A 17,987-nucleotide genomic window follows, 5' to 3' on the forward strand; every position below is an offset into this window, starting at 1 on the left:
CTGAATGCCTTATAGATTGGTATTTAATACCCCATGGTCCTTGAAAGGTCGTTGCTTTTTGCTTTGGATATTGAATGTAAATGTGTATTAATTCAAGTCAGACTCTTTTCAGCAGTCACAAACTCAGAAGTTCATTAGCTGCTTGAGCATTTTGGCCAAGTCTCTTTGTTGTTGACCCATTCTTTTGCTTTTGACATGAATTAGCTTTTGTGAGTAGACTAAAAATAATGCATAAGCAAATGTATTAGCAGCTGTTAATACAAATTCTGCAGTGATGTAGCACAGGAGGGGTTTTAAGTAGCGTCAGTAAAATGAAGCTGGACAAGCCACTTTGTTCCTTTTTATTAACTAGAAAGACTTCTCTGCTGCAGAGAATTTTTATATGTACATATTTACTAAGAGGCTTTCTCAAAATTCTCTCGTTTTAGTCTGAGTGGAATCAGTTCCTGTCACTCCTAAAAAGCATTGACCCCATGTCTGTGTTTTCTTGTTGTTCCATAATTTGTATCCTCTGATGACTGTTGCTGCAGGGTCCGATTGAATTCCTGTGGATGCTTTGACTGTTCAACTGGATTTTTTCATTAAAAACTGGATTTGACCCTCAGCTCAGAAGCCTCCCTCTGATTTAAATAATAGCAGCTGTTTGGCCTGGAAGAGCTGAAATCTAAAGCTGACAGCTTTACTCTTTCTAATACAGATATATTCTGCTGCTACAGCCTATGTTTTCTTGCTTACCAGATTCTGTCTTTGTCCTGGCAGCTCCTTCGAATGACCATAGCAAAGCAAAGACTGGGAGATGATGAAGTTGGGGCTCGCCACTTTGCAGCACATGAACGGGAGGACCTCGTTCAGCAGCTGGAGAAGGCTCGAGAACAGGTAATAATTAAATGGGCATACAGTGTCATGTTCTACTTAGCTATTGGAGGAGTAACTAAATCATTTCTGTTCTGTATGAAGGGCTGGTGCTGATTGATGTTGGAAGTAGTGGTTAGAGTGAATTCCTAATCTCTGGAATCTTTTCTCCAGACTATTGATTCTCCTTTTTTTTTTTTTTTAATGTCCAGCAACAATTTGTGACAATTGGATATTGTCAATGAATGTCAATAAAAGGTACCCTTTAGTGAAGGCTCTTACAAGTATTCAGCACAGTGTACAGTGGCTGATGTACCTCCTAAAGATACCCTCTGAATCAAATGTTCTGTAAAAGTGTTGTTAGTGAACTCTTCCTCCTGCCTCCAAGCTATTTCTTCTCTTCTGAAGAAATCTCACATCAGACCTATTTCCCTTCCTCAAGTCTGTATGAATGCTCTTTACCATGCAGCATCAGACTTTTTCCCTAACACAGATACATAAATTTCTGGATAGTTTTGCAGCTGTGCATTATCAGTTTTTTCCCACATTTATTCCTACCAGTCTCAGCTCCAACTTGAATTAGCCATTCTGTGATCCAGGAATTTCTAGTTTTTCAGTCTTCCCTCCATTGCAGCATGACTGTACCTTACTGGAAAGGCTGTTGATTTTCTTCCAGTGTGACCCTCTCTGCTAACTCTGTTATCAAGCTTGTGTTCTTTCTGTTCATCACCCAGCCTCTTTTAAATGGTGGTCTGTTGTCCTTCCTGGCTTATACATGTTTTCTAGGGTGTGGGTGGGAAACTTGTGTCCCTGCAGACTTTTCTCACACTCAGTTTTGTCTCCTTGGAAGTTTGAAGCTCTTTGTCCTTGAGTATCTTTCACACTGGACTTCTTCACTCTTTTGCTTAGTAGCACAGCTCATCCTGTTGCTTCCATGATTGCTTATTTTTGTAATTTTTCAGTTCTTACTTTATGGAACCTTATTGCTCAAGTCCCATGATTAGTGCAAATTCCCATTTGCAGGCTTTTTGACAAGGCTTGTTGACTTAATTCCTGGAGTCCTAGAAATTATATGATAAGACCACCTTAATATGTTTGTAGAGCAGAATTACAGTAGAGATTGAGATTTATTTTGGTGTTACATTTTAATTGTTTTCTAGAAATTTTTTCAAACTAATCTAAGTGGTAAGAGTTACTTTACTCAAAGTTAATATAATTGAGTAAAAATGCCTGGGGTTATGAGCTTTGAAAAGACTTTCGACTGTCCAAAATCAATACTGTTCAAACATGTGCTTGTTGCTGTTTTCAAGCTGGGTCCTATGTTAGCTGTTGTTTAAACTCATACTGATACAGCTCTCCTTTCTTCTCAGATTGAGACCCTGAGATATGATCTTCAGGCTGCACTGGATGAGCTGCAGGATGTGAAAGAGGAACGCTCTGTTTACCAAGACAAGTCTGACAGACTGAACCAAGAGTTGAATCATGTCTTGGGAGGGCATGAAAACCGGATCATTGACATAGATGCCCTCTGCATGGAGAACAGGTGAGTGCATTACTGTTTCCCTAGAAAAACAGTGTGCTGTTGTAATAGGAGTATCAGGAAGTCAGTCATAACAAAACTTTAAAGAAAATATATCCAAGTATGAAAGTTAAGAGATTTTGGAAATTTGTTTTGCTCGTTTTGTTTATACTGTAGCTAAGCATTAAATAATATTGAGAAATCTAGGCTACAGAAAATTACCAATGTTGTATTTGGCTACAGAGATGCTAGTGATGTTCCCAAATAAAGCTAAACAAGGAAAAAGAAGAGAAGACCTTTTTATTCCCATCACTGTATGGCACCAAAACCAAGAATATTAAAATTTGTGTATTCAGAACTCCCAGTGAGCTGTAGTGGACTAATCTTGAATTGCAAACAGGGACTTTGAGTACCCTCAATTACAGCTGCAGACATAATTTTGTCCACAGGGAGAGGTTGTCAGCATGAATGATTTGCCAACAAAAGTTGCTGGTGAAATCACCCATGTAGATATTCTTGCTGGTTTCATGGAAAAAGAATGTGTTTTATGGTCCCTGTTAGGGATGACAGGGAGGAGTCACTGACAGAGCAATAGCAGGTATCTCCCTTAATGTCAACAATTACCTTAAAGTGAAATAGAACATGTAAGACAGCTTCCATTTACAAAACCTATGCTTCAGGCAAGAAAGTGTACTACCAAAGGCATTATTTCTTCCCTGCAACTTCAGGGGTTTTTTTTCTGTTTTGTGTGGCCTACAGAGTTCTGTATCAATTTAAGCCCCCAGCTCCCCTGACAGTGATGTGAGTTTTTTCCTGTGAAATAATTAAATTGTCATAAACCCTAATACAGCTGCAGTTGTACTACATGAAAGAAGATATCTTATAAAACCTTTATTCATAAAAAAGATATTTTCCTACTTGGAAATAATTGTCTCATCCAAGTGCATAAACTCTAATAGGAAGAACTGTTCCATTTAACTATGTACCATTTTTCAGCTATACTGTTAAATTTTCTACTTTGTGATTGCTAATGAGAAGTGCCAAGTAAGTGATGGATATTGCAGTGCAAAAGTTCTGCATAGCTGAGTCTTGTGTTGACATATATACAAATCTTCATGTGTCCATCTCACAGACCTTCAAGTACAGAGGGCACACATAAATGCTTCCTGACTATTTCCTCTAGACATAAATATATTCTTTTATCTTTCTTCCCCAGAAACCTGACGACCAATACAAAATAGTTGTGCAGCATGCTTGACAAATCTAACAGGAGGGCAGCCTCCTGCTCTGATGCAATTTGTTTCCCTACTTTAAGTTTTATGGGGTCAAGAACAGTAAGATTTTGTTATTTCATCCCTCAGAGAACTGCAGAGGGAAAAGAACTCTCACTAGTTCAAAGAGAGGACATGACAAATAGTAAAGAAGACTGCTTGAGGCAGTATTTGAAGGTTCCATGAAGTAAAGGATTACATTTCTTTTTCAGGTATCTTCAAGAGAGATTAAAACAACTTCAAGAGGAAGTCAACCTTCTGAAGTCTAGTATTACTAAATATAAGGTAAGATCTTCTCAGTGTATCATCTAAACTGTGCTTCTTTGTTCATGGAAGTTACTCTTCATTTTCATGTTAAATGTGTTTGAAGAACAAATTTGTTCTTGAAAGAAAAGTCCACCATTGACATTCTGACAGTATTACATGGTCATTCTTCCTTGTAGGCTTCTTAGCTGAGGGTAGTTCAAAGGGATACCTGTTGAGAGTATTTTGAAAAATTAATGAAATACCTGTTTAAACTTCTGTGGGGGAACCATCAGTCTTCTGGGGGGCAGATGATCAGCCTTCCAGCCAGCCGCTAGGTGAAAAGTAGTAGATCATGCGGTGGTGAATAACTGCAGCTGTGTTGCTGTCACAAAAAGATCATGTCTGCCTGTTCTCTGGTAGTTGTGCTATTTCTTCATGTAACTTAATGGTAACTAAGCTTTCATTGTTTTTTCTTCTCCTGAGTTAAAGTATATGCTGTTTTACATAAAACCTTCAGGACTGATTTTTGCCCTTCCCAGAAGCTGTGCACTCTTCTTTCATTCTGCGAGTCATTTTGTGAAGTGGGAGGGGAGGGCTGCTTGTTAGGCCATGAGAAGGGTAATCTTAGGATTGTCAACAGAACTTCTTCATTTAGGTCACTATAAAGTAGTCACAGGCCTGACTGTTTTTTGTGCATAAGCAAAGCTCCTCAAAGTACCAACTTCATTTCAGCGTATGTTCCTGCTTGCAGCTTGGGTCTCTTGGAATGTGAGTTTATTGGTGAGAACTGAGCATCTTGGTGATCCAGTAGGTTTCCCAGAACTGTAATTAAAAGATCTGGACTTCTGTAGCAGGACCATTCTGCTTCTAATTCCTCAAAGTCAGTATTTGGTACTAAAAGGCCTTATAGAAACTCCGATAGAGGAATTGGCACTTTCCCTTTGAAACCTATCCAAAGAAATGCTGGGAAAAGTTTGCTTTTGTTTCCAGTTGATGTTGTCTACAGCATACTGCAGTATCTTCACTGGCAGTCAGCAGATTATTAAAAAATAGGCAAGTCTTAACTATACATTGGGGGGAGTGGGTGGGAGAGACTGCAGTAAAGTGATTATGATGAGACAGATGAGTCTTTGTAACATTCCAATTCCATTCTTTAGGCTAGAGAATAATAATCTTAGAGAGTTACACCCCCATAGTTTATTATAGGTGTAAGGTCTAGGCCTTGCAGAGCTGCTCTGAGACCAAAACCCAAAGTTCCAGATCCTTTCCTCCTAATGACAGGATTTGTTGGCTACTGTTTTTCTAAATAAGATATTTGTTGTTTCCCTAGAATGCACTAGAGAGACGAAAAAATTCAAAGGCTCATGGTAGATCCAGTAGCAGTGCTCTGACTGGAGTCCTTTCTGCAAAGCAAGGTATTGCATAAATGCAGCATGGTGTTGCATATCTCACTGAATTCCTTTCATCTAACCTTTTAATTTTCTAACCCCTTCCTTACCAACCAAACCAAAAGCTCTCTTCCTATTCCCTGTTTATTACTGTGTGCTAATTCTGTCCTCTTTTTAGTTGACTTTACAATATAAAATTTGCCTCTGGATTACTGCTTCTTCTTTTGTTAATTCTTTTGCCATTCATTCTCTCCCCCATTAGTTTTATCAAATATTTCTTTACTCTCTAGACCCTGACAAATCACTTCTTTATTCATCTCTTTGCTCTGCTAACAATGGCAGTCACAATTCGCGTTCCAATGAAAAGTAGATTGGGTGGTGGAGGAGGGGCACTAAGTCAGGTTTTCTGCTGCTGTTCTTGGAAGCTTTTACATTCAGATGTTTTACAAGAAATCTTTGTGTCCCATGTTTCTTCATGGGTAGCAAAATAATCTCTTTGCTGTGTTTCAAAGAAAATATCAAGATTAGGAAAGAAAGGGAATGAGAAAATTCTTTGAAGCAAACAGTGTGTCTTGCCACCCTATTGTTTAAATGTAGGTATATAGGTATATTCAACACACACATGAGATCAGTAGTAAGTGTCATGGTAAGTTGAAACTCATTTTTCTGGTTTTGACTTTTCTTTTCTCCTCTTCTCCATGTACTTGCATACATATATATATATATATGTATAATTGTTCTAAAAATTAGTATAAAATATTCTTTGGAGGTTTCAGTTTTAATGACCAGTTTTTACCAATTAGTAGGCCTGTAGAATAATTATTTTGTATCTTTCTGAACATAAAGAATTTTCCAAAAGCAGAATCAAGTTAATGTAAGATGTGTCTGCCTATACTTGTTCTGGCTATTGCTGTGAATAACAATCAACTTGGAGAGCCACCATACTTATGCCAGCTAGAAATTACAGTTCTGATCTTTTGGCTTTGTTTTTTAATTGAAAGAAAAATATATGTATTCACTTAAGTAATCGGAATAGTTCCTTGATGCTAAGTAAATGTTTGTGTTGCATTTCTGTGCATGAGAAGCCAAAACTCATTTGTGTTTTTAACATTATAGTCCAAGAGTTGTTGTCGGAGGATCATGGATGTAGCCTACCAGCCACACCACAATCCATTTCAGATCTCAAATCACTGGCCACTGCATTACTGGAAACCATCCATGAAAAAAACATGGTCATACAACACCAAAGACAAACTAACAAGTAGGTGGCATGACTTCTAAGTAAAATATCAAGCTATGGGAAAGTTAGTTTGGGGAAATATTAAGGGAAATGGGAAGGAAGATTCATTTTCACAGAAAATTCATCGTCATGGTTGAGTGGTGGATTCTTTAATTTTTAAGACCAGATTTGTGATTTGAGAAAAATTACATTTTCATCTTAAATTTTAGGGTTGACAGAGACCTGTCTGCCTCTGCTAGGCAAGGATAGGTTTGCTGCTTTGAGTTATTACAAACTGTAATAACTCAAAGCAGACTTCTGGCAGGAAGTCTGTAGGAACAGCTAAAGAAAAGCTTCTGGGAGGAAGGACACCCTTGAGCTGGAGAGAAGATATGTGGTAATTGGTTGTCAGTGTAGGAATTTTCTAATAAGCTCTGATGGGTTTATAAGTGTTGTTCCTACAAAAGAGTCTGAAAGGGTTAATGCAACATTTGACAAATGCTCAGTGGCCTGTGTCATACAGATGATACCTGTTGCTCCTATAGTTACTTTGCTAAAAGTTGAAGGAGATAAACACAGTTTGATTGCTACTATACGGGTTTTTTTTTTAAATCTGAACTGAACTTTAAAGGAGAATTTGCTTACTCTTAGCTGTTCTGCTCATCAATAGAATTCTTTGTGGCTTGTACAGTTCCTATCATGGCAGACTATAAAAAATTTTGACACATTTTGTGACATTCTGATATTATTGTCCTTAGGCCGCGTATAAAAATCAGAGCTAGGAAGTGTTCCTTGATTCTGTGCTCAATTTCACCCCCTCTTTTTTTGTTGGTGAGTTTTTTGTTTTGTTTTGTTATTTTTTTTAACCCTGAGTCACTGCTGGTAATCAGAGGTTTTATCAGGCTTCTCAACAGCACATCAGGACCAGATGCCAGCAACAGCCAGACATCTTTCCTGAAAAGAAGTAGTATTAAAGTAAACTGTATTACACTAGAATGGATGATTCACTTTGAAAATTGATAACTTAGATACTAGGCAGACTCCATTGCATAATTCTGAGTGATGTGGCAACAGAAGTGGAGGAGCAGTTAATAGCCACTTTTAATATTTTTGACACATCAAATGGATAAGCAGCTAAAAGGAGACTAAAGTGGTGAAAATGTAGCCCAGATCTAACTGATGGCAGCTCAGTCAATTCCTGTCCTGTGATACAAGAGGAGTTGCTGCACAGAGCAGTGCTAAGGAAGGGCTGACAGTGCTAACTAAGGTGCTAACTAAGAAAGTGCTAACAGCTGCTTACTCCCTTCTTACTGCTAATGTAACATCAGAAGGAAGACATCCAGAGAACAACTTTTGTTGTTCCAGGTGTAACCAACCCTTGCCTTTTACATCCTGATACTGTATCTTTACCTAGTGGTTTATTTTACATAATTTTTCTTTTTTTGCAAAGTTGTTCGTTTTGTATTCACCTTTGGTGATATGCAGTGTCTTGCATCTCTCAGGTATTATTGCAATGATTGTTTTCTGATACTATTCTTTCTGCTTTCACCTCCTGAGTATGGGTTGTCCTGAGATAACCCACACAAGGAGATATGATCCCTATGTCTGTGTGCCCCACTGGTCACGTAAAGCCATCAGGGTATAGATTGGATAAATGCCAACTACTATTCTATGTCCAACAGAAGATCAGGTCTTAGAGGGAAGTGACAGTCCATATCAGTCCAGGGTCAGGAATGTTCTCAGAACTGTAGTGTTATATTCAGTTCAGGATGTTTCAGGAGAAAAATATAGATAAATCCTGATCAAGTTGAGTGAAGAGCCTCAAAAACATTCCTTTGTGGTATTCTCAATCTTTTTGTCACTTTTGACTTTAGGTGGATTAAAGAAGCTATTAAGGAGCTAGGAGGAGTGGGAACCACTACAAGTGGAAACACCTAAGACATAAGAATTTAATGTGAAAAAGGGAAATGCAGGTAGGACATCAAGGAAGAACATCCTTTGTTTGAGATGCAAATAAATAAGGGCACTTTTTTGCCATATAAAAAGTTAAAAGTCTGCTGACTTGTGAAAATGGGAAAGAAACTGCCCACCTGTTGGAGAAGGTTAGATGTGAGTGTATGATCAGTGCACAAGTTAAACAGACAGGGTCATAAACTGGTACTAGTAGAAGATGCATTCTTTTGTTGAAGACATTTCTCCATTCAAAATAGGAAGTTGAGAAGGATGTGAGGCTAGAGAGAATTGTAGTGATAAAAAGTTTTACATAAATCAAAAGGCAGCAGTCTTTCCCTGTGCAAAGAGCATATTTGGAGGACACATTTACCCTTTCAGATTGTTGTTTGAAGAAAGTGAGATTTATTGGGTAAAGAACATGAGATTTTGGGGTGGTTGTTTCTTTTCATGGAGAAAATTGTGCATTTGATATTTGATGGGTGAATGACCTAGTAGTGATTCTCTCACTATCAGTAAATTGAGATTTTTCAGACCATATGACCTTACTTTCCCCCATATAGTTACCCTACTCTAAGGTCTAGACCTCTTTGGTAGCTTGCAGATTGAGAGTTGGCTATATAAGTTTACAATAGCAGAATGGTGGATTTGCTTTCTGAATAACTGAAGCCATAATAAGACAGTGGATTTTTTAGGGTAGATTGGAATTTGGATGTTCTGTTGAAGTTTACTTTCTGTTCTTCCACTGTTGTTAAAAAAATCCATTGCCACTTATTCTTAGAGAAGACACACTACTGTTATTGCCTCTCTTCTAAAGATGTGGCATGATAGAAGGAACTGTGGGAGTATGTGCCTAGGGACAAGCAGGCTAAATCTAGCCTTTATTTTTTATCCCCAGTTTTCAGAAAAAAAGAAGTTGTTGTGGAAAAAAACCAGATTGTTTTTCCTAGGTGGTTGGTAGCTACTAATGCTAAGTTCAAGTAACGTCCTGTGTTTTTCTTCACAAGCCCATTAGCTTAATTTGAAAAGGCAGTTGTAAATTAATTCTCTATGCAGTAGTGTGTTGCAAGATTAAACAGTTCCATAAATGCAAAACCAAATTGTCCTAACTCTGCTTAGCAAATGGATAAACATCCTTTTTTATTCTACCAGCAATAAACCATTTATTAGCTGTTCTTTTTAGTGCAATTTGTTCCTGAAATTGCCAGCACTTGTGCAAGCTGGATCAGCGTAAAAGCTGCTGTGGTGGTTAGATATATTGCACTAATTTTAACATTTCTAACTTGGGCAAGTTCAGTCATGTCCAAAATTACAAAAAGGATTGTGTCAGTCTGTAACTTGAGCACATTTCCATGTGAGGTGCAGAGCCAGATATGGGACTGTGACAGTCCTATTTACAGGCATTTAGCGATGGTGTCTGTATGAGGCTGTATGTCTTCTGCAGCAAGAGCTAAATTAAAGTCAGGTGAAGGGAGCTCAGGTGGGACCATTGCTACTGTTGCACAAACAACAGATTTCTGTAAAACCTTATCCTGGAGGGAGTTTATGCTAACTCCCTTGTTGCATTAGGCACAGGACCAGAGAACAACAGAAATAGCTATCACCTGTGTCTGTGACATAATCCTTCTCTTTTAGTTGAAGGATCTGGTTCACTGTGTCTAGAGATTAAAAAAGAGATCAGGGAATTGGGTGCTACCAGCCCATGCAGTCCCTTTAAAAATACCCACCCAGGTAGGCCTACCCAGGCCACCACAGCTCTGTCTTCCCACAGCATGTATGGAGGTAGCAAATTATCTGGAGGTCTCAGGGGAAAGGAAGAAATGTGATGAACCACATTGTGTTCAGAATAGCTTACACATTTATCTTTCAAAAATTTATTGCTATAAGAATTTGCAGCTTTTTTTATGTTTTTTTTCTCCCATACCTGTATTAGGATAATGGGGTTTTTTAAGCAAGCTAGAATGATACTCATCACTGAATGTATTTTGCTCTCTCCCTGAATGAAAGGAGTGGGGTTAAATATTGTCCTCTACTGTTGCCAAGCATTGTTCTGAGAGACAAAATGATCCTTCTATATGAGAACCTGCAACAAAAGTTAAAAAAATAACTCAGTGCCTCTTCAGAGGATTTGGTAGGTATTATCAGGATATATTCTCTCCAAAACCATTAGAACTAGTGTGGTACAGCTGATAAATAAATAAATTATAAATAAATTATAACTAATTATGATTATTTATGTAATTATAAAAATAGCTATAATTAATTATAATTACATTTATAGTTATAAAATTAATGTTATAGTAAATAATATATTAATTTTAATGTATAATATAGAATATATAATTTATAATTTATAATATATAATATATATTATTATACAATATTAGATTATAACTATATAATATGATATAGGAAATATTTTTAAATATTATATAATGTATTTTATATTACATAATATATAATGTATTAATTATAATATATAATATTTTCTAATTATAAAATAATTATAAATAATTATAAATAAATTATAAAATTTAAGATAATCAAGCAAAAAGTGACTTTGCTGTTGTTACCTGAATAACAAGAGCAGTAGCAATAACTTCTTAGAGAGGGCTGAGATACAGGTGGTATGGCTAGCTGGCAGGGAGGGCAGCATCCTTCCCATTTTCTGCCCTGGAACTAGTGGTGAACTATTTCTGAAAATAATAAGGATTAGATGTGTTAAACTTCTGACTCCTTTGTGGTGACAATCATTAGCCAAATCAACATTGTTTTGTCAGCTCCCTGCCAGAAATAACATGATGTGGAAGAAGTCTTACTTCAAGTCTCTCTGTTCCCCTGTCAGCCTGGGGAATTCCATGTTCTTTAGCTGACCCTTGGTGAGGCCTTAGGCAGGAAGGTGGGAAAGGGCTCCCAGTGTGCAAGGCAGAATTTCCTGAAAGCTGCTCCCTGCCTTTTGCTGTCAGCTGGTGTGTTGTGCTGCAGAGCCCAACTGCTGGATGCCAGGGTTATGAAAATAGTGTTATTAAGGCTGAGTTTCTCATACCAGATGGAAGCATTCTGAAAGTGAAATCTAGACCTGAATAATTTTGCTTTTAATTGGAGAAGACAGTAGTAAATCCATCATAACCTTTTTTAACCTACTGAAATACTGAGTTTCAATGGGGTAGTAAACATAACTGCTTTGTATTTTTTCCTCTGCTTTTGAATGTGATGGGCTGTTCTTTTTAGTTTACACACACCCCTGTACCTCTCAGTGCTTTCTTTGATGTTTATTATAAGCTTTCTTTTTCTGTTTTACATTCTGTCTCTCATCTTGGTACTTTTGTAATCTTTAAAATGCTTATAGGTTTTTATTGTGTCATTGCAAAGCCCTCACAGTAGAGATTTCAAAAATGCTTAGGCCTTGTAAATCAATTTTTTTATCCCTTTGATATTTGCTGGGTGTGCCATTCTTCACGTCCTTCCCAGAACCTGCCATCTTGTCAGTAATGACATTCCCAGTGCGCTCAAATGTCTGCACATAAAGCCCTTGCTGAGGAGCTCTCAGGGCAGTGTTACACAGCTCTGGGATGCACAGTGAGACACTATTGCCTTGCTGGGGTGGGATATGCTGCTTCTCAGCATTCAGTTCAAATTTAACTGATTTATCCTGTTGCTGTAATTTGATGAGTAAAACTTGCTGTCCATAATCTCTGCTGTCATGTTTAGAATTGCTGCCTTGTCTATGTTTCTCAGTCTAGTGAGTATTGTTTGGGATTTGTTTAAAGATTTTGACTCTAGCAGACTTGCTGTGCCTGTGAAAGACTTGCAAAAATTCATTGGAGAAACAAGCCTTCTTTTCAAGATAGAAATCTCTCATTTGATCTGGGGAGAGAATTAAGACTAAAAGTTAAATCCTGCAGGAGAGCTAACTGCAAATAGTATTTGTGTATGAAGTCAGATACAAAAGAAGACATGACCCGAGAAATACAGTGAATACTGAGTGGGTGATAAAGGCACTAAAGAGCTTGAAGCTTTTTAGTAAAGTAGAAAGCAGTTCAATGCTAAAAAATAAAAATAAATAATGTGTAATAGAAAAAATTTTCCTTACCATTTTAAGCAATCTTAGTGATAGAAAATATCCCCTGAATAAAGGACTATCAAAAATATATGTCTTGGAACTTCAGAGTCAGTCTGGATGCTCTGTCTTGAGTTTTCCATATTTTGTCTGTGTAGCTTTTACCTTCTGGTTTTAGCTATAAAGAAAATAAAGTGATATTTACAGGCAAGAAGATAGAAATATTGTGAGTTGCTTTTCTTTTTCTTTACTGCAAAGATTGAATGTCCAGTACATCCTAGGCCTTTTGCTTTTTTAAAAGCATGGTATAGATTAGACAAATATATTTGATATTCTTTTAACTCTGGGAGAGGTTGTCCATTGCTGTTAGTGAAAAGAGATGACTGTATGCAGGTTTACTACATACTGTATACAGGTTTACTAGTTAAGTACCAGTTTAAAAATTCAACTGTAGTCATGTAAGTAATTGGGCTTTGGTTACCTTGGTATAACAACTATTCTTTTTCCAAAGAATTCTAGGTAATCGAGTGGCAGAACTAGAAAAGAAATTAAGAACTTTGGAAATTGCTGGCTTGTGGAGTCTTCCAGGTTAGTAAAATTTCAAGCAAATAGCTTGCATTATTTAGTTTTCAAGGGTATGTTTGCATTTAAGAGAAGTTTGGCTGTGATTTTTTTTTACGACAGTTACCTGGTAAATGTTCTATTCAGCACATTTGCAAAATTAGAAATGTCTAATAAATGTTAAGTGGAAAGCAAAAATCACTAGACTTTGCAAACTCTTAAGTCAAATATGTATTGAAAATAACATGGAAAGTACTAAAAAACCAGTTTAAATATTGAAGTAATCAAATTATTTCCATAGACAGCAGTCAAAAAAAAAAAAGTGAACTATTTTATTTAAACATTGCATAAAATGATGCACAGGTCATTGGTCATTATGTTTTTCGGCCAATTTTATTCATTAATTTTGTACTTCTTTTAACTATGGATTTTGTTATTTACTGTTGTTAAATGCTTTTCTGTAGAATAATAAACTCCTAGAAATTGGAAATGTAAATGGTTCTAAATTTTCTAGTCCATCTCTCCAGAACAGGCTTATTCCCTATAGTCCCTTAAGTATTGTATTTGGTTTTAAATTACTCAAGTAATGGGAGATTAATCTGCTTCCTAATAGACATCGTTGTTAGGAAAATGTGCAATATTTAATTTACATTTACTTTCTTGCTTCTTTTCTTCCCATTGCACCTAATTGTGTCTTCTGTAACCACTGTAAATTATGCTACTTTGTAGGTGGTGTTTGCATCATTAGGCTTTGTTGTTTACAGATTCCTATCAGTGCTAGTAAGAGTGGGAAAGAGTGGTTTAGGCTTCTGTTTATTTGGCTCTGGTTTTTCCACCTAACCTGTACATCTAGAAGGAAACATTTGACAGAGCTGAGGAGCCCTTGTAACAAACCTATGCTATTCAGCTGTTTGGGCTGATGTGGTGTGTTTCTGCTTCAGCTTGCCTGTTTGGGCTTTCTCAGTCCTGCTTGACTGTTTCCAGAACTGGAGGTCCAAATGTGTTTTCATGGATTTCTCCACAGTTAGTCACTAACATGTGTAGTGTGCTTAGTGCAGTTGTGCCTCCCCGCATTCTCCAAGAGATGAAGGTGAAATGTTTGTCTAAGACCCTGCTAATGCAGTTTAGTACATTACTACAAACATGTCTTTCAAACTCACTGCTTCAAGGTACTGTAGGGCTTTGTTTGTTTAGTTTTGTTTTTCCAGACTAGTGTGCCATAAAATTTTTACACTAATAAATGCAGCATTTCTCATGTTTACAAAATGTATTTTAAAAAATGGAAGTGGGAACTTCTTGCACCGTATTGATCTATGTAGGTAAAGCATCAAATTAATGTTTATACAATAACAACTGTCTCTTTCCTTCCTTTCTTTTGCTGCCTGAAGGCCTGAGCTACAATGTCTCAGTGGGATTTGGGAGTAGGTTCTGCTTAACGTATTTTTTTAGTAACTGATCCTAGCAGTACGTTAAATATTGTCATTGCATGTAAATAAATGGAAATGTTATCTGAACATTTTTATATCCAGTAGATTTAGATGTTCAGTCAATTGAGTTAGATGACCACAGGAGAAATGGAGATTGCTCTACATGAAAGTTCATTTGCGTTACGGAAAATAGTTAGAGGGGATGATCTTAAATATTTTTAAAGGAATTTTACACTGGATTGTGAGTTCTGTTGAGCCCTGACGTTTTCTTGATTTTTTGCTTGCCATTTAAATCAGGAGTGCACTTTTGTTTCCAAGTGCACTCTAATCCTGGGGTGGTCAAAAAGAGCATTGCAACACCTGGTGGGTCACCAGTTTTCTTTTCAGAGTGTGTAAAGCTTCCGCTCCATAAAACAGCAGTGTGTAACAATTAGTGTGGGAATACCACAATGGATTCTGCAGCTGAATATTGGCTTGGGTGAGGAGCAGAACATGGAGAGTATCTCATCTAGTCAGTCTTAAATCCAGAGTGAAAAAATATTATTTGGTTGTGAGTGGAATTTTTTGTCACTGGAAAAAAAAAAGCAAATAAAAACTGATGTTCATTCTAGCGCTGAAATAAATGCACATTACAAATTGCAAGATTTTAATCTGAAGTTAATGTTCCTACTTAGTCACATTGTTTATATAACATTTATAACACACACTGTCACCATGATAATAATATCTTCCAAATGCTGTCTATATACTTGATCCTATTGAAGAAAGATATTGAATGCCTCTGTTTTTTTGTTAGGTGACATATATATTTGTCATCTGCTTTTTGAGAAAGCCATGAATGAACTATGGGGAAGCTAATCAATAGGAAGTGCATATTTAGTTTTGAGAAGGTAAAATTTCATTCCCTCTGGAAGTTCTGCCTACCAGACCTTATATTGCCCTGCTTAGAAAATGGGCTTTAGTTAAGTGAATCTCTTGTGAGGTTTGTTTTCATTGCTGAAAAGAAAGCAAGTTTGCCTTTGATTTTCTTTTTATAATTCTGTTTCCCTTAAGAAGGAAGCAGAGAATGTGATGTTCACAGAAGCATTTAATTGTTTGCTTTGTCTTGGCTACATTGTGGTCGAAATGTGCACACAAATAAGTTAAATGTATTCAATGATAGTACATAATAAACTCCATTTAATTCTTTTCGCAGTCTGATGTCACTAGACATTCAGATGGGTAATTCTGTATTTTTTTTTTAATCTATCATTTCCTGAAAATTCCAGATTTCCACTGAAAAAAAAATCTAAGAAAGATCCAACCATGACTCAGCCTTCTTCTGTGTGGGATGATAAGAGAGTTTCAATGCTGCCTCTTGCCCTGCAGTAATCAGCACAGAGCAGAGGCAGGGTAGAATTAAAGGGCTCTGCAGCTGCTCTGGCTGTAACCAGTTACTGTGGCATAGGGTGCAGCAGAGGTTATAAGAAAATACCCAACCCTGGAGAAGAAAATGAAAAATTTACTATTACTGAAAACTTATATGTATTTTGAGATCTGTATACTTTTCACTATCGTCCTTGAAAAATTCATTAGAGGAACATGAAGCTATAGAAGTTATGAAATTGAGCTTACACAGCAGCTAGTTGAAATTCTTTGTGTGTAATCCAGCTTCAGATCATGATTCACAGAATGTAGTATAGCAGTACCCCTATGTGGCTCCTTCATGAATGGATGTGAATCGCTGTTAATAAATAAATATTCATCAGACTCTTTGGGTCACATCTATTGTTAAGATGTGTGGATACTGAGCTTAGCTTTATTTTCTGTAACCAGGCTGGTTTTCAAAGAAAAATGGTAAAGTAAATGTGTTTACTCTGTAAATGCTGGCTGGAAAGTCAAGAAGTACCTTTTGTGAAGCTTGTCTTGCAATCTTCAGGGACTTCAGCTCAGGCTTTACTTTTTTTATTAAATAAATTTAAAAGTTTCTGCTTTCGTATTAAAACTGCCACCCATTTTTTTATTCATCATCTTTTTACTTCTTCCATTGGATTCTTTTGTATTTTTTTGGGTATGTGGCTGCTTCTGACTGCGTGAATATCTGTTGAGTATATTTATACCACAAGTTCCCTGTATAATTTGGTTCTTCCAACACAAAATTCCTTCACTTTTACGGCAAGCACATTCATCTAGCAGCTTTTGCATTTTGAAATGTTGGTTGGATTTGTTTTGCATTTTTTATGTTTTTAATTAATTATGCCTTACAGTGGGAGGGTTGTCCTCTTTGATGTTAGTTAATTCTGTTTTTTATTACTGAGTGTGGTGAAGGCAGAATTCTGATGCATACTTGACAGGGGATCAAATTTCCACAAGATCCATGCTTCAAAAGCATTAATTGCATTCATACTGCTGCAGTGTATTGCCTGACATGGCAAGGATATAAAAAGATCATTACTACCTTCAGGATCAAGGTATTTGCAGCCAGTGCTCTTAAAAGGAATGAGGGATTGGAGTGGTCCAGTTAGACTCCATGGGAACAGCTTGACTTTCATTATTCCTTAGTATGCACCAGAACTTTCCCAGAGCTGGATTTATTCCAGGTATCTCCTGACCTGGTGTTCTCTTGAAAGTCTTTGTCTTGGATGGGTGATTAGATTTAGGATGTTGCCTTAAGGTGAAACGTACTAACAGATTTAGAGGGGCGAAGTGGCTGTTACATAAATGTCGTTCTCATGGAGATAAATAGAGCAGTGTCTTGCTGCCTCCCCAGCCATTACTTATCAGTTGGCACTTGTTCTGGAGGCCACACAAACACCACGCTTAGCTGATCTTGCACATTTCCTGCCGTTTCCCCTCTAGGTTTAAGGTAGTGTCAGTCACTAAAAACATGAGCATCCTGAATAGTGGAGGACTTCCTAAAGGATCTGCAGGTGTTGCTTTCTGCATTGCTAAAATATGTAAACACTAAGCATCTACAGCAGAGTCCTCAGATGAAGAGTTTCTTGCATTATTTTGTCTGCAAAAGAACTGGAAAATTGTCTTTTTCCATTTGGTTTAAAACTAAAATGCTCAGAAATGTTTTGGGAATTTTCAGATTAAAATCCCTCCTGTTTCCCAGCAATGTGTACTTGTTTGCTCCCTCAGTTCTTAATTATGCGAAGTTTTTAGGGTTTTTTTAAGGAAGCATTGCAGGATAATATGTAAATCTGAAGCATAAAGCTACATAATGATGAACCTGGTTGTATCACATGAAACAGAATAATAGAGAGTAAAGAGTCAGTGCTGAACATTTGCTGGTAATAGCATGCAAGTGATCCATTACTTTGGTATGATCTGATTATTACTTTTTAACTGAATTCTAATTGCTGATTCAATTTGCTGCATACAGCACCTGGTCTTTCAAAATCTGGCCTTTACTCAGTACTGCAGATAAAAACATGCAGCTTTTCTGCCTTTGCCTTGCATAGTGTGGCTCCAGTACAGAGTATTTTCTTTTTCCATGCTGTGAAAGGATC

At 36.9% G+C, this 17,987-nt stretch overlaps 1 protein-coding gene across 3 annotated transcripts in view; it reads left to right on the plus strand.

Annotated features, from left to right (window-relative positions):
* The window catches only part of CCDC149 (coiled-coil domain containing 149), a 51,667-nt gene that overhangs the window by 24,895 nt on the left and 8,785 nt on the right, over positions 1-17,987 (plus strand). For 2 of the 3 annotated variants that reach the window (XM_066548538.1, XM_066548540.1), the window contains exons 5-11: positions 760-876; positions 2,223-2,395; positions 3,855-3,927; positions 5,219-5,303; positions 6,393-6,537; positions 13,017-13,093; positions 14,455-14,487. In XM_066548538.1, the coding sequence (XP_066404635.1) occupies positions 760-876; positions 2,223-2,395; positions 3,855-3,927; positions 5,219-5,303; positions 6,393-6,537; positions 13,017-13,093; positions 14,455-14,487 (703 nt within the window). The remainder of the gene's footprint in view (positions 1-759; positions 877-2,222; positions 2,396-3,854; positions 3,928-5,218; positions 5,304-6,392; positions 6,538-13,016; positions 13,094-14,454; positions 14,488-17,987) is intronic. The other variant, XM_066548541.1, reaches the window with a different exon arrangement.

The sequence above is a fragment of the Molothrus aeneus genome, chromosome 4 (assembly GCF_037042795.1).
Source record: "Molothrus aeneus isolate 106 chromosome 4, BPBGC_Maene_1.0, whole genome shotgun sequence".
Taxonomy (NCBI): domain Eukaryota; kingdom Metazoa; phylum Chordata; class Aves; order Passeriformes; family Icteridae; genus Molothrus; species Molothrus aeneus.